General features: G+C 42.2%; 2 protein-coding genes and 1 pseudogene across 2 annotated transcripts in view; 1 reads left to right on the forward strand and 2 right to left on the reverse strand.

Annotated features, from left to right (window-relative positions):
* The window catches only part of LOC141489095 (uncharacterized), a 72,557-nt gene extending 56,983 nt beyond the window's left edge, over positions 1–15,574 (reverse strand). Inside the window, exons 1-2 of the mRNA XM_074189747.1 lie at positions 15,483–15,574; positions 15,128–15,275 (exon numbers count right to left, since the gene is read on the reverse strand). The gene's annotated coding sequence lies outside the window, so the exon portion shown is untranslated. The remainder of the gene's footprint in view (positions 1–15,127; positions 15,276–15,482) is intronic.
* LOC141489093 (uncharacterized) lies at positions 152–15,568 on the reverse strand. Its single transcript, XM_074189745.1, has 6 exons — positions 15,482–15,568; positions 10,932–11,028; positions 10,394–10,470; positions 7,757–7,883; positions 5,795–5,890; positions 152–5,555 (listed from the first exon to the last, which is right to left on the reverse strand). The coding sequence occupies exons 2-6, from the start codon at positions 11,008–11,010 to the stop codon at positions 4,783–4,785; spliced, it is 1,152 nt and encodes a 383-aa protein (XP_074045846.1). The 5' UTR covers positions 11,011–11,028; positions 15,482–15,568; the 3' UTR covers positions 152–4,782.
* Positions 15,575–16,328: 754 nt separating the features above from the next.
* Positions 16,329–26,158, forward strand: LOC141489092 (cullin-4B pseudogene; annotated as a pseudogene).
* Positions 26,159–26,487: the final 329 nt, after the last annotated feature.

A 26,487-nucleotide genomic window follows, 5' to 3' on the forward strand; every position in this document is an offset into this window, starting at 1 on the left:
CAGGGAAGTTATGTCAACTGGAAGATTCTGAAGATCACCTGGCAGGAGAAGATCCCAGACACAGGAGCTAACTAAACTGCCTAGCAATCCAAGAGGACTACAGCGAGTGCAATGACAGTGGGCTGGACATGATAGAATGACAGATGTACACTTGCCAAAAAAACTCTTTTATGGAGAACTGACACAGGGCAAGCGATCCCAAATGGGTCAGAAGAAGCCATACTGACACACCTTGGAAGTCTCAATGAAGAACTTTAGAACTGATTTACAGCATGGGAGAGACACTGGCAGAGGACCGCCCAGCATGGTGGGCCCTCATCAGGGTGGGCGCCGCACTCTATGAGGAAGACGGAATGGAAGCAGCTCAGAGGAAATGTGACAGCTGTAAATTTGGAGTACCCCAAGTGTTCACATGGACACATAGTTGTGTCCAACCTCCTGGAAAGTATTCTGAGCTCCTATTGGGCTGACCAGTCACACTGGAATACACTATCATTTGTCTCAAACATAGTGATGTCATTTCGGTCTTCTTCCATAACTAAGAACAAGAACCAACCAACCAACCACTATATTCCTCCGGACTAAGTAAATATTGATTGTTGCACTGTTTTTTAGGGGAAAGTAGCTTAGCTCGGATGCTGCTTCTACCATGAGGAAATGAACTAGAAATCCAACCAACTCTAGCAGGCCCAGGTCAGCCATTACATCCCTTCCACCCTTCTGCCTTGCTGCTGACAGCTTCTCTCCACTCTCCATACTGGACAGCCAGAAGACGTTTCTATTTCCCTAAGGAGTTAATATACCAAGTTCTAAACTCCCCCTCAGTGTCTGGTGAACAAATGCGCTGCGAAGTCAGCTGGGATACAATAAACTAGTGAGACTCATACCATCCAGTTCTTCAAAGTCATCCTGGCAGCCACTATGTCACTCATTCTTTCTGCCTCTTCATCGTTCTTCAGTAATCAAACCAACAATACCACACAACCATTGTTCCGTGAAAGTGACAACTACCCTGCATCAACTCATACCCTAGGATGCCTTCTCTGCCCATCACCCCAATAGACATACTTCTTCCTCCTAACAGAATTAAAGCCCTTTGATGGTATTTCTAGCACCCAGCACTATCCCTTGGGAAGACAGCAAAAGCTTAAGAAACCTCTGATAGTAAACTATCTGACATTTCAATTAATATCTCCCCACTCGTGGACAGGGTGTCCTTCCTTGCAATGATCTGAACTGTATCTCCTAAAATTTCTGCCCATCTCTCCCAGTTTTGTCCCCTAGGTCCTAGGAGAAGCCAAATGTCTCTTCCGCTTGACAGATCTTCCAGTCTTGAAGTTCTCATTTTCTCCATACCACCCTCGCTTCTGCAGGCCTCAATTCATCTTTATATGAAATAAACTTAAGATCCTTCAACATCCTGGTCATTCCACAGCTAACCATAATGCTTGGAGCCCCAAATGAAACACTTAATGCTCTCTCCTGTCTTGCACATACTTCTCTTTACTGCCAGATTGCACCCTGGTTCAGGCCCTTATCACCTCTACCTTAACACTAGCCAAGAATTTCCTAACTGGTGTTCGCAGCTTTCCTTCATTCAGCTGACAAAGTGATTGTTCTGAAGTATAAGCCTATCAATATCCCATAATCAAAAATCTCTATGTTCCCTATTAGCTCTAAAATAAAATGCCCTTTTGGCATTTAAGGCCCTTCCCAATCTGTACCTAATATACTTTTCCAGTCTGTGGGAAAGAATCAAGTGTTTTGCTTTCACAAGGGTGAGAAAGGGTATTGTCAGAATCTCAGAGATGTCTGTGAGAATACATTACAAAAGACAGAATATGTGTGGTCTTTGTAGAAACTCAAGAGATGCCAACCTATTTACAAGAAGGAGAGAGAGCAAAGGGAGCAGCTAGGTGGCACAGTGGATAGAGCACTGGCCCTAGAGTCAGGAGGATCTGAGTTCAAATGTGATCTCAGTCACATAAGAATTGCCTAGCTGTGTGACCTTGGGCAAGTAACTTAACAACAATGCCTTGTAAAAACTAAAAAAAAAAATACAAGGAGAGAGTCAAGGCAAAAGGAAAAAAGTTCAATAACTTTGGATAGGTTGAATGGGAGTCTGTGCTATTGTCCTTTGCACGTGGATTAGGAAGTAACTCTTCTTGCTCATATAAGGAGCAGGGTAGGGACAACATATGAGAGGAAAATGTGTCAACAAGATATGTAACCCCCAGCCAATGATTGGTACAAAGGGGCAGGAACAAAGCCTTTGAAAGTGCATATAACATCTAGCACTTTGGATTTTCAGGCCCTTCTCCCCTTGAAGAGGTAGGCCTTTCTATCACGCTGTCCTAAAAAAACCATTTTTAATCACTCTGGACTAAGTATTCACTAGCCATTTATAAGTCTCTTTTCTATTATTCACTTCCATCAGAATTATGGTTCACCCAAATTGGCATTAGCATTCTCACATATACTACTCCATTCCTACAGAATCTATTCTTTCCTCACCCCCTCAACTTAACTGCCATCCACCTTCTACAAGAAGCCTTTGCTATCAGTCCTTTAGTTCCAATTGTCTTTCCATTAGAATTGACTATCTCTCTCCCCTTCCCCCATCCCCTCACATATATAATGTAATAATAATTATTGGCAAATTAACTACTTCTCTGATACGTTTGCTTTATAAAGAAAACTGTAGTGTGTAAATGTTTTTAAATGATTTTTAATGTAAAACGGAATGGCCAGTAAACATAGAAATGTTTTAGAACTTGCCTATTCTGGAGGTACCTACATGGTGCAGTGGAAGAGCACTGCCCCTTGAGTCAGGAGGGCATAAGTTCTTGATACTTACTAGCTGTGTGACCTTGAGCAAGTTACTTAACTCCACTGCCTCAAAAAAAAAAAAAGCAATTTAGTTATTCCTGAAAACAGAAAATTGTTTTCTTTTTAAACTATTTTATTAAGAGCCCTTTCAGGAGGGAAGATAAAAGATCACTAACAATCATCCCATGCCACTACAAAGGAAAAGAACCTTCTAATTGTTTTCCATGCTTCAAATCTATCCCTGTTTCCATTCAACATTCACTTAGATGCTAAGGTGATTTTCATTTCGATGGGGTTAACTAAAGTCCTTAACTTGGACTGAGAAATAAAAATTTTAATTGTGATATTATAGAACCTAATTTTGTAGGGAAATAGGTCTCAGAGAGAATTACTAAGGTAAGCATGTTTCTCTAAGCTGATCTCAGCATGGGAGACTGTCTTCTCAGAGTATAACCTTGCACCATTATCTCTAAGGTCCCCTCAATTGCCCTCCTTTCCTCTCAAATCCTATCCTTGAAACCTTTGGCAATGAATATTCCCAGTTTATGAGCACCTAGTCAAAGTCCAAAATCTTTCTTTATAAGCAATCCCTTCCCTCCCTAACCCCCCCCCCCACAATCAGTCAAATATCTTAAATCTCTTCTTTTGTTGATTATTATGCTTGGGCATAATAAAGGCTAGATAATACAGATTTCTGTCTATGTGAGTTCTCTCACAATAGTCTATAACTCAGAGTAGGGTTCCTAGAACTTTTGGGATCATTACCCCATGAATTTCTCTGATTTCTAATAAAGCATCTCCTCCCATTAAAGTTTTCCCACATTAGTTACATTTAAAAGGTTTCACTCCAGTTTGGATATTCTCATATGCAAGATGTTTTCTCTAGCAGGAACATTTTTTTACATTCCTACCATTTCAAAGGTTTTCTTTAGGTATTGATGCTCTGATGTGCATTAGTCTACTCTTCGAGTAAATGATTTCCATATTCATTATATGTATGCGTTCTCTCATAAGTAATAAAGGCTTCTCTTTTGAGAAAGTGATTTCTCACATTAATGACATAGGAAAGAGTGTCTCTCCAGTATGAGTTCTCTGATGTTTAGTGAGGTATCTTTGCTCAAGGAAAGCTTTTTCCACATTTATCACATGTAAAGGGTTTTAGTACAGTAAGAGTTCTTCGATGGTAAATAAGGTGCCCCCTTCTGAAGAAAGATTTGCCACATTCATTACATTCAAATGGTTTCACTCCAGTATGGAATCATCTGATGTCTAATAAGGATACCCATAAATCCAAAGCCTTTGCTACATTCATTACATTCAAATGGTTTCACTCCAGTATGGAATCATCTGATGTCTAATAAGGATACCCATAAATCCAAAGCCTTTGCTACATTCATTAGATTCAAAGGGTTTCACTCCAGTATGGGGTCTTCGATGGTAAATAAGGGATAGACTTTTACTTAAGGTTTTGCCATATTCATTACATTCAAAGGACTTCTGCCCAATATGAACTGTCTTGTGGATATTAAAGCTTCCTTTATCTCTGTAGCCTTTCCCACATTCATTACATTCAAAGGGTTCCAAACCAGTATGAACTGTCTTGTATGTATTAAGGCTTCCCATATCTCTGAAGCCTTTCCCACATTCATCATTCAAAGCTTTTCACTACAGTATGGATACTTTGATGGCTAATAAGGGGTTGTAGTTTACTGAAGATTTTTCTGCATTCATTACATTCAAAGCTTTTCACTGCAGTATGGGTTCTTTGATGGCTAATACAAGATTGTAGTCTACTGAAGGCTTCCCCACATTCATTATATTCAAAGGGTTTACTTCACTATGAGTCCTCTTATGTACTCTTCTTGAATCCTTTCTCACATTCATTACAGCCAAATGGTTTCATGCCAGTATGGGCTTTTTAGTGGCAAATAAGTTTCTGGTTGACTGAAGGTTTTACCCAGATTCATTACATTCAAAGGGTTTTACTCCACTATGAATCCTCTGATGTCTCTTAAGGTATTTCTTCTCTCGGAAGGCTTTCCCACATTCATTACATACAAAGGGTTTCACCCCAGTATGAACTGTCTTATGACGATTAAGGCTTCCCCTATCTCTAAAGCTATTCCCACATTCATTACATTCATAGGGTTTGACTCCAGTGTGAGTTCTCTGATGATAAATGAAATGTATCTTCCAACAAAAAGCTCTTCCACATTCATTGCACAGAAAAGGTTTCTCTCCAGTGTGAGTTCTCTGATGATTAATAAGGCTTCCCCTTTGGCTAAAGCTTTTCTCACATTCATTGCATTTAAAAGGTTTCTCTCCAGTATGAGTTCTCTGATGGCTAATAAGGCTTACCCTTTGGCTAAAGCTTTTCTCACATTCATTACATTTAAAAGGTTTCTCTCCAGTATGAGTTCTCTGATGTCGAATAAGGTGGTCTCTATTATTGAAAGTTTTCCCACATTCATCACATTTAAAAGGTCTCTCTCCAGTATGAGTTTTCTGATGTCGAATAAGGTGTTTCTTGGCATTGAAAGTTTTCCCACATTCATTACATTTAAAGGAATTATTTCCAGTAGGAATCTTATTTGATTTGGTCAAGCTCCACATGTGGTTGAAGGCTTTCCCATACGGATTACATCCCAATTGTTTCTCTCCAATACAAATTTGCTGAAGTTCACTACAATTGGTCCTGCTGTTAACAGTTTTCCTTGGAGACACTGCTGTAAAATCAGAATGCAGTAAGGGAGAAAATAGGTTTAGATCAACATCTCACACCATACACCACAACAAATTCCATAGATACATGATGTAGATTAAAAAAGAGGTCATGAAATGAACCTATTAGATAACTGGGAACAAGTTACACAATATGGATGGGGAATAAAAAAGGGATAGAAGATCACAGGAGACAAAAATGACAATTTTGATTCTGAAAATTGGAAGGATTTCACTTACTCACCATGACAAGAGCTAAGAGGGTCTCCTCCCTCAAGCTTCCAAGATTCTTCCTCTCTCTCCAAGAGGGAGATCACATCCACTTTGGAAACAGGAAGGCCTATATATAGACAAAGAAATGAAAAAGTGCCAGGAAAAGGAAACATGTAAACAATTCATTGCTGCTCAGGGTAAAGTTAAGACACAACTGTCTTGTTTTTATTGGTGCTGTTATTGTTTATAATATTGTGATAAAATGAATTTCGACAGAACTGGTTACTTTTGTGTTTCATTTCAAGAACTCTAGAAAAAGGATACACTCAAAAACAAAGGCTACCAAAGCAAAAATAGAGATCCCTAAGGAATACTTACTGACAAAGAAAACAACATGCTTATATTTTGTTTTTAATAAATCATCATATAAAAATCAGACAGGAACTTCACTGAAACCTACTTAGTAGTGATGTGAACTATGTGTTTGACATCTCTGATGTACAGGACTTCTCCCACTTCTGCTCCCTCTAATAGGCTCTGTCTCCTTACCAGAAGCCTTTCTCTTAAGAACTGCTCCTCTCCCTCCCTGCTTTTCCCACTTCCTGTTTTCTGTTTTCTAGTTCCCTTGATGTGTTGTCTTCCTGTATATTGTATGATCTCCCTGGGAGTACAAATTATCTTCTTTCCTTCTATTTTTATCAGCAGGATTTCACTCAGAATAGATACTGAACAAATCTCATCCATGAAAAACCCCTATCCCAGCATTGTAGGGAATATCTCTGGTGAGTTTACATGGAAGAGGGGCTGGGACTGTGTTCAGGAAATTATATATCTCCTTCAATGGCCAAAGATATCTAATGGAAACAAAAGACCATCGTATAATTCCAAAATGCCAGCCTATTTGTTGTGGTGCCCATTAGAATGGAATTTAACAGTGGTCAGAGAATTACCATATATGAATATGACAGTGTAGGCAATGACTAGAAGCTCACAGGTTGCGTCATATTAAACTTGAGGATCTGCAGAAGACATTTCATCAAAGTACTTGGCAGGGAGAGAAGATGGGAAAAGTCCAGGGGGTGGTGCACAGAGGGGCTCCTGAGCTACCCAGGATGCAAGGAAAAAGCAATGAGCTAATGGGAAGCCATGGGGGATAGTCAACGCAGAGAGTCAGGGAGCAGGACTTTTAATCTGCATCATTAGAAGGGATTTTGAAACTGAGATGACAGATCCTTTGGAGCTTTGAGTGTGGGTCACAGACCTAAATGTAGCTGGGAAAGAAGCAGCTCCTTTTATCTACTCTGGGCTGCAAAGCAAAGTTCTGCCCCCAGATTGCCCCTGAAATAATACATTTTATCAAGGAAAACTGGCACATGAGCATCTACAATATAGAGAAAAAACAAGATGTTGGGCAGGAGCCAAGAGCCATGGAGTACAATTGAGTGAGAACAAGCCCCAAATGTGTTTGGACCTCAGAGAATCAGGCAGCTTTGAGGGAGGGCAACAGATCTTCGCTGAGGTTAGGTATCTCTTTTAGGCTTCTTCTGACATTTTGAAGAACTTCTTGGGTGGTGGGAAGGGTAAGGAGGGATATGGGGAGAGAAAAAGTTGCCCTAAGACATGGTGAATGCTTGACTCATGGGGTGTCTTGTCTAGAAAGAACAGAATTCCTACAAAACAGAACTTCAAAGCACCCAAGAAGAGCAGGGAAGAAGAGGGAAGATTTACTGGAAGCAACAGTCTCCTAATCCCCTGGGACATTCAAAAGGCCCTTAGACTGAAGGGATCAAGCATTAGGGGGGTTCTAGACTCAGGGCTGGCAGAAGGAAGCTTTGGGATTTTCATAAAGGGCCCAAATCTTTTCTCACATCTTCACATGATATATAGTGTTGAATATCTTTATGCAAGAGGCCAAATCTAAGTATCTGCAGCAAGGGAGCCTATAAATACTCTACAGGGACCTGACCCTGAGTGCTGTGGTAGCTGTGCTTACCAAGGGAGATGAAGTTCTCGTAGTTCTCCAACATCACAAACCTGTACAGGTCCCTCTGGGCAGGATCCAGGTGTCTCCATTCTTCCTGGGTGAAGTCCACAGTCACGTCCTTGAATGTCACCAATTCCTGATTCAAACACATTCCTGCTTAATCAGGGACCATTCCTCCCAATTGCACCTGAGGATTTAGTTACTGGGTGTCCTAGCCTCAGGGATTGCTCAGGTTCCTCCTGAAAACTTCCTTTCTACAAATGAAAATCAGGTCCTTTGCCCTGAATCCTCAAACCATGGGAGAGAATGAATATTTGGGGAAAAACTAGATTGCTTCTTCTCAAACATTCCCTCTGAAGACCTTTGGCAGCTTCTGCCTCCAAACATCCTTACCAATTTTTCTGTGGTTTCCTAGCTCTGCTTTCTGGCACCACACTGAAAAAGTCTACTTCTTCTTCCTCAGAACAACCTTCAAAGCCTCTGGCAGATTTCTCATTCCCCTTAAATGCCTCTTCTCTAACCTTAACATCCTTCAGGGTATTTTCCCTCTTCTCACTATTAGTTGAGAGAGTTATACAAATGCTAACATATCTCTAAGACAAGAGAAACAACTTGAAGCCACAACAAGCCCAGATGAAACAAAACTATCCTCAAATGCTAGATAATTTACTTTGAAAATTCTTGGGAATTAACAAAGAAACTAAGAAAGTTAACATCTACAGTATTGTTCTAGTTACAAAATAAATACACAAACCCAACAATTTCATAAAATGACAACAAAATCTAGGGAAGTAAGAACAGAAGTGGAAATTCCATTCAAAATGACTTCAAAGTACATAAAATATCTGGAGATAAAGCTATCAAGACATAATGAACCCTTGTGCTACTCCAGTGGCAAATGACCCCTTTAAAATCAAGAATATGAGCCTGTAAGCATTATGTGAACAGGCCCCTGGGGAGCCTCTGTAATTTTAGACTGGGAGATAGAGAATGATCCAGACTCTAAAAAGGAAGGAAGGAAAAAACAGAAAGGAGGTACAGAGGAAAGGGAAAGGAAGAAAGAAAGGAAGGAAGGAAGGAAAGACTTTAAATAGCTGTAGAAATATGCAAAATTACATGTACAAAGTAGATCAGTTGCTTGCCATCTTGAGACAGAGGGCTATTAAAGAACGGTGGAGAAAACATGTCTAATTCAAAATTTTATAAAAAATGAATAACTATCTTTACATGTAACTGGAAAAACAAAAATTCTATTTAGAAAAGAACAAAAAAGCAATATTTGGTATTTATGATGACTATGTAATAAAACTGACAATGCTACTTAAGAAAAGAAGTTATACTTTTAATGACACAGCAATCAAACTACCAAAGGGGACAGGGCTGGGTTACTGGACTAAGGCAGTCAGCATAGTGGGATGGGGGGACTGGTGGAGGGAAGGGCACAGCCACATAACTGCACTTGAGTGGGGAGCTCTTGGCTCAATAAGGAGAAGGAGCAGGAGCTGCTAGGGTTTTGGGAGAGGACAGACCTATTCTAATCCAGGTCACCTTGTGGTCAGTTCATTAACATATCCACAGGATCTCCAAGTTCTCAGCAGGCCCTCTGGCTCTGCTGGTCTTCAGGGGAGGTCTGGAGTTTGGAGGACATTTATAGGCAACAGGCAGTCAGCAAGACTGAGGCCCTTACAGAGGATGGGGCTGGGTTTCCTCACTTATCACAGTCTCAGGATGTAGCTTTCATTTAACTTCTAAGACAGTTTGAAGAAATCGCTCTGCTCCCTTTATCTATAGGACAGTCTGTAGGTGCCTTCTAGAAGTTCCATTTCAGTCTTACTTCCTCCTCTTGTTACATTATACTGACTATCAATTTACCATACTGACTAGACAGGGTTGGGGCACGGAGGTGGAAAGAGTAACCAGAACAAGATCAAACTTTAATACACCTAGAATCATACAAAAGAATGCTCCAAGGGGCGGCTACCAGCCCTAGGACTCAGGAGTTCCTGAGTTCAAATTTGGCCTCTGACACTTTTTTTTTTTTTAGGTTTTGTAAGGCAAATGGGGTTAAGTGGCTTGCCTAAGGCCACACAGCTAGGTCATTAAGTGTCTGAGACTGGATTTGAAGCCAGGTACTCCTGACTCCAGGGCCAGTGCTTTATCCACTATGCCACCTAGCCGCCCCTGGCCTTTTTTCTAAGGCAATGGGATGAAGTGACTTGTCCAAGGTCACAGAGCTAGTCAATTATTAAGTATCTGAGGCTATGTTTGAACTCAGATACTCCTGACTCCAGGGCTGGTGCTCTATCCACTGCGCCACCTAGCTGTCCCCACATGCTAAACTTTTATTAATTTACTTCTTAGAACCACGACCACCACAAATAAAAACCAAAATCTCCTTTTCACTCTCTATGCATCCATCCTAAAACTCTGTTCACTGATGCTATTGACATTTTCCAACTTATCATCTACAAACTTTTTTGCCATTAATGAACAGAGCTTGAGCCTTCCTTGGAGAATAACTGATACTCAGGATACAGATGGGAAGGGGATCAGTTGAAACAAAGAAGAAGAAGGTACAGAAGTTATAAATGCAGTATGGCATGCTATGGTATGAAGAGAGGAGGAAGAGAGTAACCAGGAACTCACCTGCCCCTGGGCTGAGCAGAGGCCAGACATCATTCTTTCCTCTTTGTCCTCTAAACTGTGGTCTTGAGAAAAATGAGCTGTTGGGAGGAGAAAGCAGTCCTGGGGGAGCAAGATCAGCCCTGCCTGGGGGTCCCTCCACAGAGAACTTCAGAGGGCCCCACCCCAAGCCCTCCCCATTGTTATCCCCCAAACTCAAGGTGAACCCACCTCCCACAACTTGTCATTCTCTGTCCTGAGCTACCAACAACAACCACAATAGTTCATTCTGCCCTTCTCTGTGACCCAGATCATGCTTCAGACCTCTTCAATCCATGCTGCCAAGGGGAGAAGCTGAATGACTGACAGAATGGATCAGAGGTTCTGGTGAGCATCTACTGGTGGTTCAGAGGAAAGGTAGAGACATAAAAGCTGGACTTAGGTGCTCTATTAATCCTTTCCTTCAGAGAACAGTTCTTCAGAAATCACTGAGATATTTGTTTCTCTGTCTCTCACACCAGGCAGAATTGCAGCTTCCCACCAACACCTCACTAATTCTTACCTCTGTCCTCAAACATTAGAGATTTGTCCTTCATGGTGAGCTTCTTCCTTGCTCCTTTTCTCCCTGTTTTGATTTTCATTTAGTTGTCTCTGCTCATCTTGTTTGGGAGTGATGAACCAACAGCAATACAAGATTAGTTCCTGGGGCTCTTGGACTTGAACTTCACTGTGTCAAGAACTTTTCAGGGGCGGAGCCAAGATGGCAATAGGAGAAGGGCCTCTCTTAGTGCTCTCTCTCTATATATAATATTTCAAAACTTATAAAATAAGGACTCTAAATTTTCAAGATACAGAACCCACAGAGGGAGCCAGTGAGGCAATTCTCCAGTCCAAGGTAACCTGGAAAATAACGGAAAGGTTCTACTCCATGGGGTTAGAGGGGAGACCACCAGAATGAAGCAATTTCAGCCTCCTGGAGGCAGCCACAGGGAGCCTGGGAGCTGCAGCTCACAGCAGTGGGGGTAGTTTCCTGACCTACACCCCAGGGAGCACTGGGCACAACTTGGAAGATGGGGGGGGGGGGTCGCCTCTGTCAGAGAGACCAGGTGAAGCCCAGCCATCAGGGCAATCAGCAAGCAGCATGGCAGCCCAGATCCAGGAAATGGAAGCAGGTGGAGCTGGTAAACAGGAGCCCTCAGGCAACTGAGCCTTGAGTGCTCAGCTTACCAAAGGGAGGGGAGTGGAGAGAGATGTCAGAGGTCTGTCCTCTATATGTGGAACAGGACTCTGGGGCTCTGACCACATTCAGATCATGATCACAGTCTAGGCCCCCATAGAACAGTAGGCCCCCACCCCCCCCCACCTCAGTCCTGTGGCAGAGGGGTGCACTTGTGGTCAATCACAGACCAACAGGGAAGGCAGATCCTCATACACAGAGATACTTGTGTGTGTGTGTGGGGGGGGTCCCCAATAATACTCAAAAGTTCAGGAAGCACCCTAAAACCAGGCACAGGCTGGGGAAATGAGTAAACAGAGAAAAAAGAGGAACACCATTGAGAAATACATTGTCTATAATCCCAAGAAGGATCAAAATACTCAATCTGAAAATGAGGAAGTACAAGTTTCTGCATCTAAAGACTGCAAGAAAAACATAAATTGGGTTCAGGCTATGACAGAGTTCTAAAAAGATGTTGAAAATCAAGTGAGGGAGATAGAAGAAAAATTGGGAAAAGAAATGAGAGACATGAAGGAAAAGCATGAAAAAGAAGTCAGCAAGGAGATCCAAAAAAATGCTGAGGAAAATAACTTGTTAAAAACCACCATAGGTCAAATGGATAAAAACAATTCAAAAAGTTATTAAGAAGAATGCTTTAAAAAGCAGAATTGGCCAGATGGAAAAAGAGATAAGAAAGCTCTCTGAGGAAAACAAATCCTTCAGATGTAGAATGGAACTAAAGGAAGCTACTGACTTTATGAGAAGTCAAGACACAATACTTCAACACCAAAAGAATGAAAAATTAGAAGAAAATGTGAAATATCTCATTGGAAAAACAACTGATCTGGAAAACAGATTCAGGAAAGATAATTTAAAAATTATTGGAATATCTGAAAGTTATAATCAGGAAAAGAGCCTTGACCTCATTTTTAAAGAATTCCTACAGGAAAATTGCCCAGATATCCTAGAAGCAGAGGGCAAAATAGAAATTGAGAGAAGCTACCAATCTCCCTGAGGAAGAGATCCCAAAAAAACCAACCCCCAGGAATATTATAGGCAAGTTCCAGAACTCCCAAGTCAAAGAGAAAATATTACAAGCAGCCAGAAGGACACAATTCAAATATCGTGGAGCTGCAGTCAGGATCACACAGGACTTAGCAGCAACTACATTACAAGCTCGTAGGGCTTGGAATATGATATTCCAGAAGGTAAAAGAGCTCAGAATGCAACCAAGAATCAACTACCCAGCAAAACTGAACGTCCTCTTCCAGGAAAAAAGATGGACTTTCAATGAACCAGGGGAATTTCAAATGTTCCTGTTAAAATGGCCAAAGCTGAACAGAAAGCTTGATCTTCAAATAAACGACTCAAGTGAAGTATAGAGTGGAGGAGAAGGGGAAAATATGAGGGCCTTAAGGATAATGAACTGCATGTATGCTTGCATAGAAAAATGATACTGATAATACTCATATGAAGTAGAGCAGGTAGAAGCAGCTTTTATAGATGAAGCACAGAGGGGCAGCTAGGTGGCACAGTGGATAAAGCACAGGCCCTGGAGTCAGGAGTACCTGGGTTCAAATCCGGTCTCAGACACTTAATAATTACCTAGCTGTGTGGCCTTGGGCAAGCCACTTAACTCCATTTGCCTTACAAAAAAAAACCCTAAAAAAAAATAAATGAAGCACAGGAGAGAGCTGAATTTGAAGATGTAACATATTGTAAAAATGGAGTCAATGGCTAAAAGGGAAATGTACTGGGAGTAACAGAATGGAGAGGTGGAATGGGGTAAGATATTTCATATCACAAGGTATTTTTTTATTACAATGAGCTATTGCAATGATATGGAAGAGGGGGAAGGCAAGGGGGAATGAATGAGGAAACCTTTGCTGTCATCAGAGGTGGCTCAGAGAGGAAACAGCATATATACTCAATGGGGTATAGACATCTAGAATAAGGAAAGAAGAGGGTCAGGGGATGGGGGAGGATGTGAGTGATGGGGGAGAGGGTGGACCGTGAGGGAGAATGGTCAGATATAACACATTTTCTTTTTTACTTCTTGCAAGGGGCTGGGATTGGATGGCCTGTCTGGGACCACAGGGTCAGGTGGTTGCTGGGCCTTAGGGGTGGTATGTGGGCTTGGGGTCTCTTGGTCTCAGGGTCAATGATCAGTGTGCTGCACCACTCAGCTACCCTACAGCACATTTAAGAGGAGGGACAGAGTGAAAGGAGAGAGAAAATATAGTGTATGGTAGTGGGGAAGTACAAATGGAGGGAGTTGTGATCAGCAATGGCAACAGTGGAAAATTATGGAAGTAGCATTTGTGATGGACTTATCTTAAAGAATGTGATCCACCCGAGACAGAGCTGGTGGTGTTGGAAGACAGACTGAAGCACATTTATTATTATTATTTTTTTGGGGGGGGGTTGTGGGGCAGATGGGGTTGGGTGGCTTGCCCAGGGCTGTACAGCTGGGTAACTGTTGGGTATCTGGGGCTGGATTTAAACCTGGGTGCTCCTGACTCCAGGGCCAGTGCTCTGTCTACTACGCCACCTGGCTGCCCCTATTATTATTATTATTATTATATTTTGCTTTGTTCTTTTGGTTTTTGCAGGGCAATGGGGTTGGGTGGCTTGTCCAGGGTTGCACAGCTGGGTGATTGTTGAGTGTCTGGGGCCAAATTTGAACTCAGGTGCTCCTGGCTCCAGGGCTGGTACTCAGTCCACTGTGCCACCTGGCTGTCCCTATAATTATTATTTTTTTAATTTTAATTTTTTTCTCTTTCCTTTATTGTTCATGAGGGTCTATATTTGGGGGGGAGGGGGGTATTATGTTTACTTTTTTTTTAGGTTTTTTTTTTGGCAAGGCAAATGGGGTTAAGTGGCTTGCCCAAGGCCACACAGCTAGGTAATGATTAAGTGTCTGAGACTGGATTTGAACCCAGGTACTCCTGACTCCAAGGCCGGTGCTTTATCCACTACGCCACCTAGCTGCCCCTATGTTTACTCTTAAACAAGACTATTTTAGTAATGTATAAAAAAACAGCATTTGTACAAAAATAAAATAAATATAATAAAAAAAAGAACTTTTCAGGAAAGGAAACACCAAGATAAGACTCCATTTGGAGACCACAGCAAAGTAGGAAGAACACCAGCCAGGTGCTAGGATTTCACACAGCCAGCGGCCCTGCTGGCTTAGAGGCAACTTCCTTACCCCTCTCTAATCCATTCCTTATTATCCTGATCTCCACAGGGGATCTTTCAAAGCTCCCCATTACTCTTCAACTTTCCTAAGATGTGCCCTGCCTTGACTCTCTCATCTGAGAATCTTGCTTTTTATTTCACTAATAAACCCAGGTGTTCTGCTGTGAACTCTCTCCTTTAGCCTCTTCCTGGTCTCGCATCACTTAAATGCCTCCTAACACCTTCAGCCCTGGCTCAGCCCCTTCTGGTCAAGACCATGTCCCACCATCCTTCCCCATCTACTGGCTGCTTCTCTCATGACAATAAACATTGTCCTCAGTGCCATCCAAGCCTTGTCTTACCCCTTCCTGAGAAGCAGCCAAGGCCTGTCAAGGTGCTTCCCCTTTTCTGCAATGATCCAAATAGGAAGACTCACTGCCTCATCTTCACCTCCTTAGTTAGGAAAGGCTACAAAGCACAGGCCAGATTTGTGGATTTGGGGCGTCTGGACTTAAGAAAGAGATGAAGAGATGTTAAGGGCACACATTAAACTTACCAGCTCCTCCACATCAAGGTAATAGAATACTTTTGTGCTGGAAGAAGTGACAGAAGGGATTGTTTCAGAAAAACCTGGGACGACTTTATATGAACAGGTCCAAAGTGACCACAAGTAGAACCGAAATCTATTACAAAAATAGACAAACGTCAAACACTCACCTTTGTAAGGTTATAAAGTCTTACACCATGTCTCCGCCAGGCAACGATTCAGGGCAATTTAAAGGATTCCCGAACATCCTCCATCTCCGGAGGATTCACAATGCAGACTGAAGCCTATTCTCCTTGATTTTCCTTCCTCTTACTTTCTGAACACAGCTAGGGAAGAAATGCATTTTGAATGACCTCTATGTCCTCCCTTTGCACCTGTAAGGCACAGCAAAGTCCTGGCTCGTGGGGAGCCTGAATTCAGAGCCTCGTCCCCTCCCTCTAGGTCAGGGTGATGCCTGCTGGGGGGCTGCCTGCCCAAGCCCCTGCTGCCCCCAGCCCGGCCCGGCCCGGCCCCGGTGCAGCCCGGGTGGCCCCCGCCCCGGCCCGGCCCGGCCTCGGTGCAGCCCGGGTGGCCCCCGGCCCGGCCCCGGTGCAGCCCGGGTGGCCCCCGCCCGGCCCGGCCCGGCCCCGGTGCAGCCCGGGTGGCCCCCGGCCCGGCCCCGGTGCAGCCCGGGTGGCCCCCGCCCCGGCCCGGCCCGGCCCCGGTGCAGCCCGGGTGGCCCCCGCCCGGTCCGGCCCGGCCTAGGTGAAGCCCGGGTGGCCCCCGCCCCGGCCCGGCCCGGCCTCGGTGCAGCCCGGGTGGCCCCCGCCCCGGCCCGGCCCGGCCCCGGTGCAGCCTGGGTGGCCCCCGGCCCGGCCCGGCCCGGCCCCTGTGCAGCCCGGGTGGCCCCCGCCCCGGCCCGGCCCGGCCCCGGTGCAGCCCGGGTGGCCCCCGGCCCGGCCCGGCCCGGCCCCGGTGCAGCCCGGGTGGCCCCCGGGCCCCGCCCCCCGCCGGCGTCTGGCCCCGCCCCCACGCGCCGGGCCCGGGCTCGCTCCAGTCGCCGTCGGGCCGGGGCCGAGTCCCGGAGCGGAACCTGCGGGCGGCTTCTCCCGCCGGGCTGGGAGCCCCCTGAGGGCAGGCCTGCCTCGGGCTGGCCTTGAACTCCTCCAGGTTTGCTGACTGGAAGCCCCCCCCTCCGCGCCCCGCCCCCTCCTGACCCGCCCGGGCCCCTCCATTCATTCCAGGCGGCGCCGGCCCAGCGAGGTCCACCAGGAGCCGTTGGGGAGAAGGCGGGGCCGGGCGCCGCGCCTGCGCACTCGCTCACCCGAGGCTGGGGCCGCGCTCCCGCGCAGGGCGGGGGGGAGGGGAGGTCGGGACCCGCCGCGGGGACGCCACGCGTTACTCTGCCCGCCAAGGCACGCGCGAGGCAGGAAGTCGGGGCTCGCGACTTGCCTCCCGGACGGAACCGGCTTGGAAGCCCACCTACGCGTCCCGCAGCATTCTGGGACATGGAGTCCAGGCGCCCTCCCCGCCGAGACTACATCTCCCGGAATGCGCTACGGCACTCCTTCCGGCCTGGAAGCGGCTGGTGTGCGCACGCGCAGGCCGCAGGCCCAGTGTCTTAGGGATGACCCTCCCTGGTGGGGCCTGCGATCCTCGTGGCCCTGACCCTTCCCTTCCATCTTGGCTCTCCGAGGCGCCTCGTTTTGCCCCCCTTGTGGTTATTTATTTCCACATAGATGTAAAGATAGTTTTCCACCTGCTTCCTTTTGCAGCTTTGAAGGGCCACATTCCCCTCCCGCCCGTGGCAGTGGACAAGCAGATGTAGCGCTGGAGGCCGCTCGGGTTTGTATGTCGGGCCTCCCATCCGGAGGGCAAGAGGTGGATTAGGTAGCGGAGCCTAGGCCCAGGAGACCGGGGTCCACCGCTTACCTTGAGCGTGGGGAGGGTCTCCGCCCAAGACCACACTCGTTTCTCTCACAAGCTTCCCTCTCTAATTCAGGACAGTCTGCCTGGCCTCTCCCCCCAAGCGCTTTCTGTGACATTCACGTTTCTCTTCTTCCTTCCCTGCGCCGTCGGGGCTGGCCCAGATCTGGGCAGGGCTGAGAGCAGCCGAGGCCTTCATTGCCGACCCTTGGCACAGTGCTGCCGTGATGCCCTCCTGGTTCTGAGCATCTCACTCAGCATTGTCTCCGGAGACCCTGGAGGCCCCAGAGCTCCAGGCTCCCACCCAGAACTCCCTGGTGTTCAGTACGATTTGATCTTTTGCCAAATGCTTTTTCACATTCATTGGGTTCATGTAGCCATTCTCCAGCATGCATTTTATCAAATTTAATGAAGTCTGAATGGTAATTGAAGAGCATTTGATATTCTTGCTTTTTTCTTTTTTCTTTTGGGGTCAAGGGACTCGCCCAAGGTCACAAAAAAAAGTATCAAATATCTGAGGTTGAATTTTAACTCAGGTCCTCCTGACCACTGCTCTGTCCACTGCACTAGCTGGTTGACCCATATTTGGCATACTTATAAAGGTCCTTACAGAAGAAGAATCTTATTTGTCATTAAGAAAGGAAATTTCCTGAAGCTTCTTCCAGTTGGGAAGAAGGTTCCTGAAAGCTTCTGCCAGTCTGGTATTTATAGAGACCTTTCCCCATAGTTCTCCACAATGCAACAAAGTTTGACTCCAGACTTAAATGTCTCCTAAATGTATTATAGTGATATAAATTCACAAAAGTAAAAGTTGTTCTGGAAGTGACTATTTGTCTGGATTGTCTTCCCCAATTGTCCTATTTCTCTAAATTAACCTTCCATGCCCCAGATTCTCTCTTCTTGAAATGCCAAGCTATTGTATCCTTTGTCAGTCTTTTCCTGAATGATGCTCCCAGGGAAATGGCCCACATCAAACTTGAATCTTTGGGTTCAAACCTAGTCTCCTTACTTAAGGAATCTGAAATAAACGTTAGCCTGCAGAAGTCTTTATCCCCATGTTGGACATATGATTTCATCTGTGAAGGGAGATCCCTATGAGAATGTGTAGCAGAGATCCTATCCAACTCTGAACTTTTATGATTATTTCATGTGTCTAAAGTGATATAAATCTCAGTTTAGGAGAGTACATATATATATACATATATATGTATATATACATATATATGTATATATATATATGTTCAAGGAAAGGAAGTGATGTAAAAAATTAAAAACTGGATAAAAAAAGTATAGTCATCTATGAAAGTTAAAACTTAAAATTATAAATCTGAAAAGTGGCCTTAAATGTGATCTGTGATTTGGGGGTTACAGAGATAAAGGCCAAAAACTATGAACTCTTACAGTTCAACTCTTGAGGGATTCATATAAATAAGAGGGAAATGATGATGAGAGGTTGTTAAAAATATCATTGAACAAAAGAGCTGGCTGAAAAGAACTGGAACTCATCATTACAACAGATGGGCTTCCTAAACATGGACCACCTAGTAGATGGCAGAGATGTCTGTTTAAAAGAGCTTGTTGACTTAATTATGGCCCTATAGGGAAGAGTCTTACTATAGCGCCACATCCCTCAATGGATTATCAGCAGAGTTTAGACTATTCCTGTAATAGCTGGCAGATAAAATTGAGAAAGAATGATGACCAGCAACAGAAAACCAAGTACAGAGACACAATGCTCAGCCGAGACAGAAGCAGACTCAGCAGAAAGAAATATTATGACATCACTAGATGACATTAGGAGCTCTTCATTATTGGAAACATGGGCATGTTTTCTGGCTGCATCCATAGGTTTGAAGCCTGTTAGTCCATGAAAATAGGCACCTAGGTTCCATAGGTTCTTTCATGTGAACATGGCACACAAGTGATCCCTAGGCAAATCCATTCTTCCAGGGAAGACTGTATGTATTTATGGAAGTATTATTTCCAAATGTGAGAGAATTCTCTTGTTAACTATTATCACTGTAGAATTTCCTGACATGCCTTAATTTTGACTTAAATGTTACTTGAGGCTAACTAGTAAAAATAAACACACTAGGGGGACTTCTGTGCTACAGTTTAGAAAGTATTATGATCTAATAAGGATGTATGTGAGGTAGCTTTGTACAAGTCTAAGGGTGGCAGTGGGTAACTCAGGTGATACATAGCTAAAGAAAATGATAGGTATAGAACACAACTGTGGAAAGGTAAGAATATATTCTTTTATATTTGGGAATAAAAGATATCAGTAAATAATGACAAATATTTAATTGTATAAAAATAATTTTTTTCACAAGAAGAATATTTTTACAATGACTAAGAAACATCCTGGAGAAAAGAGTTGGTCATCAATATTTCATACAAAAAATGATATAATAAAAAAAGTGGAGGTAACATAGTTTAATAAAAAGAACATCGACTTGAGTGAGAGGAGTTGGGTTCAAATCTCAAACCCTGACAATAACTGTTTGGCTTTGTGTAAATCCCTGGACCTTAGTCTAGTCTATTTTAAAATGATGAAAGTCCCTTCCAAATTAAGATCTGTTATTCTATGAATTAAAAACTTTATCTCTATCTGGCAGCATTACTAATTATTGTAAACAAAACAAAACAAAAACCAAATACTTAATGTCCAGAAATGGGGGGGGGGGGGAGTAGGCCATTATAATATATGAATGTAATGGAATATTATTCAGTCAAAGGGTGAAAATGGAGAATCAAAAGACCTCTTGGAAGACTTCTAGGTCACGGTGCAGAGAAAGGAAACATAACCTGAAAGAACAATATATACACCAACTACGACCATATAGATAGAGACAGCAACAAAGTGATGTTTCACCCTCAGGTGAGTAGGCGAAAAAATAGCAAAGAAATATAGATAATGTTTTCTATTCAATTTAGGGGTATTTAATATTCAAAAGTTTATGGAACCCGATATATTTATGTACTGTCATGTAGTTTGCACATGTACTTTTTTATTTCCTGCTTTTCTAATATTTCCAAATATCAATAATTAACCCACATAAATTAAATTGAAATTCATATGAAAAAGTCAAAACTAATAAAAAACCTGAAAAAAATCTTTCAGTGGTATTAAAATAAGGGACAGTCATATAAGAGTGCTGCAGAAACAATGAATAAGATAAATATAGAAAAGAATGTAAAGACTTCTTTAAAATGATACAAAATGAAGTAAGGAGAACCTGGAAACCAATATACACAACTGTATAAATAGAAAGAACATAAAAGAACATATCCAGTGATAGAATTTGAACTGAGTGATGAAATATTATCATGACTAAGTTTGGTCCTCAAGAGATATTTATTTATTTGTTTGTTTGTTTGTTTTTAGGTTTTTGCAAGGCAATGAAGTTAAGTGGCTTGCCCAGGGCCACACAGCTAGGTAATTATTAAGTGTCTGAGGCCAGATGTGAACTCAGGTACCCCTAATTCCAGGACTGGTGCTCTATCCACTGTGCCACCTAACCACCCCCCCCAAGAGAGATTTAAAAAGATGCCCTTTGCCCCACTGCCACTATGGGATGGATTAAATAAATAACTATTGAAACAAACAGATAAATTATTTAATGAAAAATTCTGCACATATGTTTTCAGATGACATATAATCATCTATTCTATATGTGTGTATCTCTCTCTATTAGAGACATATAATCAAACTAGTTTGATAGGAGTTGTCTAGTATTTACCAAAAAAACGTTTTCTTCCTCTTAGTACTACTTTGCATCAATAAATCATTTAAAATAATGCACAGTAAAGAAAGAGATCCAGAGGGAGACAAATAAATGCAATATCTTTAAGATTAAGATGCTGAATTTTTTATATGTATGTATATATATTTTAAAGGGAAATAGAGGAGGAGAGATATAGTGGGAAAGGGGATAATGTAAAAACTAAAATAGTTTTTTTTTTCAAAAGATGCTCAAAGCAAATACAGAATTGACATAAAGCATAACAGAAATATCAATTCCTTTCTGAAGAATAATTTGGAATTGAAATATCAAAATATTCATAACAGAATCCTGGGGGGAACATCAAAGAATCTGAAGCAAAGCTACTGTCCAGGGATTGGGGAGACAATAGCTAAAAAAATAAATCATGGTATATGAATGTAATATAGTGATATTGCATCACAAAACAATAAATGTGAAAAATTCAGAGAACCACAGGAAAACATTTGAATTATGCAGAGAACAGAACTAGAGAGGAACAAGGAAAGTAAAATGTTCAATGACTACAACAATTAAAATGGGAAGAAGAAGAATATAAAACCCCTACTGGGTGTTTGATAAGAGATGTGAAAATGCCCCAGGCTCTTTTCTATGCAGTAGTAAGGGGCTGCATGTGTGAAACCCTGAGGATGCTGTGAGACATGTTGAAATGTCTCAGTTTTTATTCTTTGTGGTATTAGATGATTCTCAGGTAAGGGAGAGGTGAAGAACATATTTGAAAATGATGCTGTAAATAATGAAGAAAGTCACCTACATTTTTGGCCATGGCTAATGCATGAACTTGTTTTGCTGGATTTTAACAGAGGGGGCAGCTAGGTGGTGCAGTGAATAGAGCATTGGCCTTGAAGTCAGAAGGACCTGAGTTCAAATTTGGCCTCAGACATTTAATCATTTCCTAGCTGTGTGACCCTGGGCAAGTCACTTAAACCCATCACCTTGCCAAAAGAAAAAAAAAAGATTATAATAGAGAATTTCAGAGGGAATGTTATAATAGAGGGTTTCAGAAGGAATTATTAGAGGTTAATACCAAAAAAGGGGGGGGGGGGAGAAAGAAAACTGCATCAAGAAAGTATTTAAAAGAATTAACAGAAAAGAAAGAGATTTAGAGGGAAACAAATAAGCACAGCGCCTTTGAGGTTAAAATGTTGAATGTATTATGTATTAAAAAGGAAACATGATGAACATATATTGGCAGTTTCATATACAATTCTGTTATTCTGAAATGTTCATATTTAGTGGTATTTATCAAGTTCAGAATAACAAAAAGAAAAATTTAAAAGAAAAATAAAATGAAGGTGATGTAAAAAATGTTTATAGTTTTAATTTGAAAAAGACTTTATTTAAGGCAATAGGGTTAGGCGATTTGCCCAAAGTCACACAGCTAGGTAATTAATAAGTGTCTGAGGTCAAATTTGAACTCAGGTCCTCCTGACTCCAGGGCCAGTGCTCTATCTACTGCACCACCTAGCTGCCCTCCAGAAAAAGATCTTTAAAAAGATATGAAGAACTTTTAAAAATGAAACACAAAAAGAAATACCTATAAGAAAAATTGTATTTGCTCTCCCAGAATTCTAAAAAGGCAAATGAAAACAGCTTTAAGATATGTCAAATCCATTCAATTCAAAAGAAAGTTGTGAAATATAAACTGGAGAAAGTAGAGGCATGGTTTTGCTCAAATGCTAAAGCTATTAAATGATGTAATCATTTTGGAAAGCAATACAATAATCAACAGTGAGAGCTACAAAACAGTCAGGATGCCACCCCAACAAGGGAGGCAACTTAGCTGATGCAGGGTACTCACTCACCTGGAGAGATCCCCCAGGATTCTTCTGGTTCCCATAGTGCTTCTTCTTTCAGCAATAGGGAGATCACATCCAGTCTGGAAACAAGAATTCCTAAACATAGGGAAAGAAATGAGAAAGTGCAAGGGAGAGAAAGTCACCAGAATATAATTATATTCCAGGGGTAGCTAGGTGGCGCAGTGGATTAGAGCACTGGCCCTGGAGTCAGGAGTACCTGAGTTCAAATCTGGTCTCAGACACTTAATAATTACCCAGCTGTGTGACCTTGGTCAAACCACTTAACCCCATTTGCTTTGCAAAGAAAAATAAGTTTAATTATATACCTAAAGAAGGTGGATGGACTGGCTCACTGCATTTCCTGAATCCCTGCCTCTCCCTGCCTGACCCCCTGACCCCCCCCAAGTGGTCCTGGATGAGTTGCTTTTCCACCTTATTCTTTCTCACCTATCCAAAGGGTTTCAAGTTTCCTAGCTTACTGACACCAGCAATTTCATGTTTCCAACAGGTTTCTCAACCCCCCAACCCCCAGCTGCTGCTGGTCCTCCTTCCCAGGAGGTCAGATCTGCCACTGATGGTCGTATCAACACGAGCCCAACTTTGGCCACCTTTGCCTCCTGTTCCAAGAAGAGGTTAAACAATAGCAACAACAACAACAAAAAAGACTTTGATCTCACACCTTCCTCCCTACTCCCTTCCAAGAATACCTACTAAGCCTCTTCTACCTCTTTTAAAGCTCCCTGCCCAGGAATTTAAGTTGCTGCCTCCAACCATAACCACATCCCAAAAAACCTCCATTTGGAAGACTCCTTGAATTTTATAGGATTTGCTATGAATATGGCTGAGAAGTCATCATCATCATCTTCTTCTTCTGGTCTTGCTGTATCTCAGCAGCACGAACTAAAAACCAAAAGTTTATTAATCTCCTCTATAGCTAAAGGGCACCATGCAAATGAATTGACCAAAGCCCCTACAACTGCCTCTAGCTTCACCACCAGCAAAGCAGGTTCAGCCAAGAAACTGGTGATCAAAAACTTTAAAGACAAACCTATGCCAGAAAATTATACAGATGAAATATGGCAGAAACTGAGGGAAGCAATAGAAGCCATTCAGAACAGCACTTCAATCATATACAATTTAGAGGAACTCTACCAAGCTGTTGAAAACCTCTGCTCCTACAGGATCTCCGCCAACTTATATAAACAGCTGAGACAGATTTGTGAAGAGCATATACGATCCCAAATTAACCAATTCCAAGAGGATTCATTGGACAGTGTTCTGTTTCTAAAGAAGATAGATCATTGCTGGCATGATCACTGCAGAAAAATGTCCATGATTAGGAGCATTTTTTTGTTCCTAGATAGAACGTATGTTCTTCAGAATTCAATGCTACCTTCCATTTGGGACATGGGTCTAGAACTATTTAGGACCCATATAATTAGTGATCAGAAGGTCCAGAACAAGACTATTGAAGGCATTCTTCTTTTGATTGAAAAGGAAAGGAATGGTGAAGCAATTGATACAAGTTTGCTTAGAAGCCTTCTGAGTATGCTTTCAGACTTGCAGATTTATCAAAATTCTTTTGAACAAAAATTTCTAGAAGCAACCAACCAGCTATATGCAGCAGAAGGTCAACGTTTAATGCAAGAACGAGATGTTTCAGAATACTTTCATCATGTTAATAAACGTTTGGAAGAAGAAGAAGATAGACTGATGACATATCTAGATTTGAGTACTCAGAAGCCACTAATTACTACCGTAGAAAAGCAACTTCTAGGTGAACACTTAACAGCCATCCTTCAGAAAGGTTTAAGTCACCTTCTTGATGAAAATCGGACTCAAGATTTGTCTCTTCTCTATCAACTATTTAGTAGAGTATATAATGGAGTTCAGATTCTCTTGCAGCATTGGATTGAATACATCAAAGCATTTGGCAGTACCATTGTCATTAATCCTGAAAAAGATAAGACCATGGTGCAGGAATTGTTGGATTTTAAAGATAAAATTGACCATATTATTGAAATAAGCTTTATGAAAAATGAAAGGTTTGTCAGTGCCACGAAAGAAGCCTTTGAAACCTTCATTAACAAAAGACCAAATAAACCTGCTGAACTCATAGCAAAGTACGTGGATTTAAAGCTCAGGGTAGGGAATAGAGAAGCCACAGATGAAGAATTTGAGAAAATGTTGGACAAGATCATGATTATATTTCGGTTCATTTATGGGAAAGATGTCTTTGAAGCATTTTATAAGAAGGATTTAGTCAAAAGATTGTTGTTTGGAAAGAGTGCATCGGCAGATGCTGAAAAATCAATGCTTTCCAAACTCAAACATGAATGTGGAGCTGTGTTCACCAGCAAACTGGAAGGGATGTTCAAAGACATAGAACTGTCCAAAGATGTCATGGTTCAGTTCAGACAGTATGTGCAGAACCAAAACTTTCCCGTGAGCATTGAAGTTACAGTGAATATCTTGACAATGGGTCATTGGCCAACATATGTACCTATGGAGGTTCACTTACCGGTGGAGATGGTAAGATTCCAGGAGGTTTTCAAGACTTTTTACTTAGGTAAACACAGTGGGAGGAAGCTTCATTGGCAGTCAACATTAGGACATTGTGTACTAAAAGCAGAATTTCAAGAGGGGAAAAAGGAACTCCAAGTCTCTCTTTTCCAAACATTGGTGTTGCTAATGTTTAATGATGGTGAAGAATTCAATGTAGAAGACATCAAGCAAGCTACAGGAATAGAGGATGGAGAATTGAAGCGAACACTCCAGTCATTAGCCTGTGGCAAAACTAGAGTTCTGATGAAAAATCCAAAGGGCAAAGATGTGGAAGATGGTGATAGATTTACTTGCAATGATGACTTCAGACACAAGCTCTTCAGGATAAAAATCAATCAAATCCAAATGAAAGAAACAGTAGAAGAACAAGCTATTACTTCAGAAAAGATCTTTCAGGACCGACAGTATCACATTGATGCTGCGATTGTGAGAATCATGAAGATAAGAAAGGCTCTAGATCACAACAAGCTTGTTTCAGAAGCATATAATCAGTTGACATTTCCAGTTAAGCCAGCTGATCTCAAGAAGAGAATAGAATCCTTAATTGATAGAGACTATATGGAAAGAGACAAAGAGAACCCTAACCAGTACAACTACGTTGCCTAAAATGTTCACCTTTGAGCCCTTTGTATATCATACACAGTTGTCAGTAGATAAACTAGCCTATTGTGCCAGTTAATTGACTTCTTTCCTACTACTGATGACTAAATGAAGGAAAGTCACTTTTTCAGTAATTTATATACCCATTTAAAGAATACGGTTTACATTAAAGAAGAAGGTTTGATTGTTTCATGTTTAGTTGATGGCAACAAATTCTTAATCTTTCTTGTATCACTTGATTTGGGATCTGTGAAAGGTCTCTGTGGTTGACTGGGAAGTATCTGGGATAGGAGGGGGTGGGGGGAGTATGGATTACTGTATGCACCAGGACTAGGAGGCAAAATATGAGTCTTCTCCCAGGATACTTAAGGATTCTTAAAAGAGCTTGCAAATATGAAATTACATACAGAATCCTAGATAGATTTGTTGGCTAGAAAAACTAGGTTGGGCTTTGATTATTTATGTTTTGTGTTTTCCTACAAAGAGAAAGAACTAAATGGTTACTTGGCCATTTATTATCA

The sequence above is a fragment of the Macrotis lagotis genome, chromosome 5 (assembly GCF_037893015.1).
Source record: "Macrotis lagotis isolate mMagLag1 chromosome 5, bilby.v1.9.chrom.fasta, whole genome shotgun sequence".
NCBI classification, from domain to species: domain Eukaryota; kingdom Metazoa; phylum Chordata; class Mammalia; order Peramelemorphia; family Peramelidae; genus Macrotis; species Macrotis lagotis.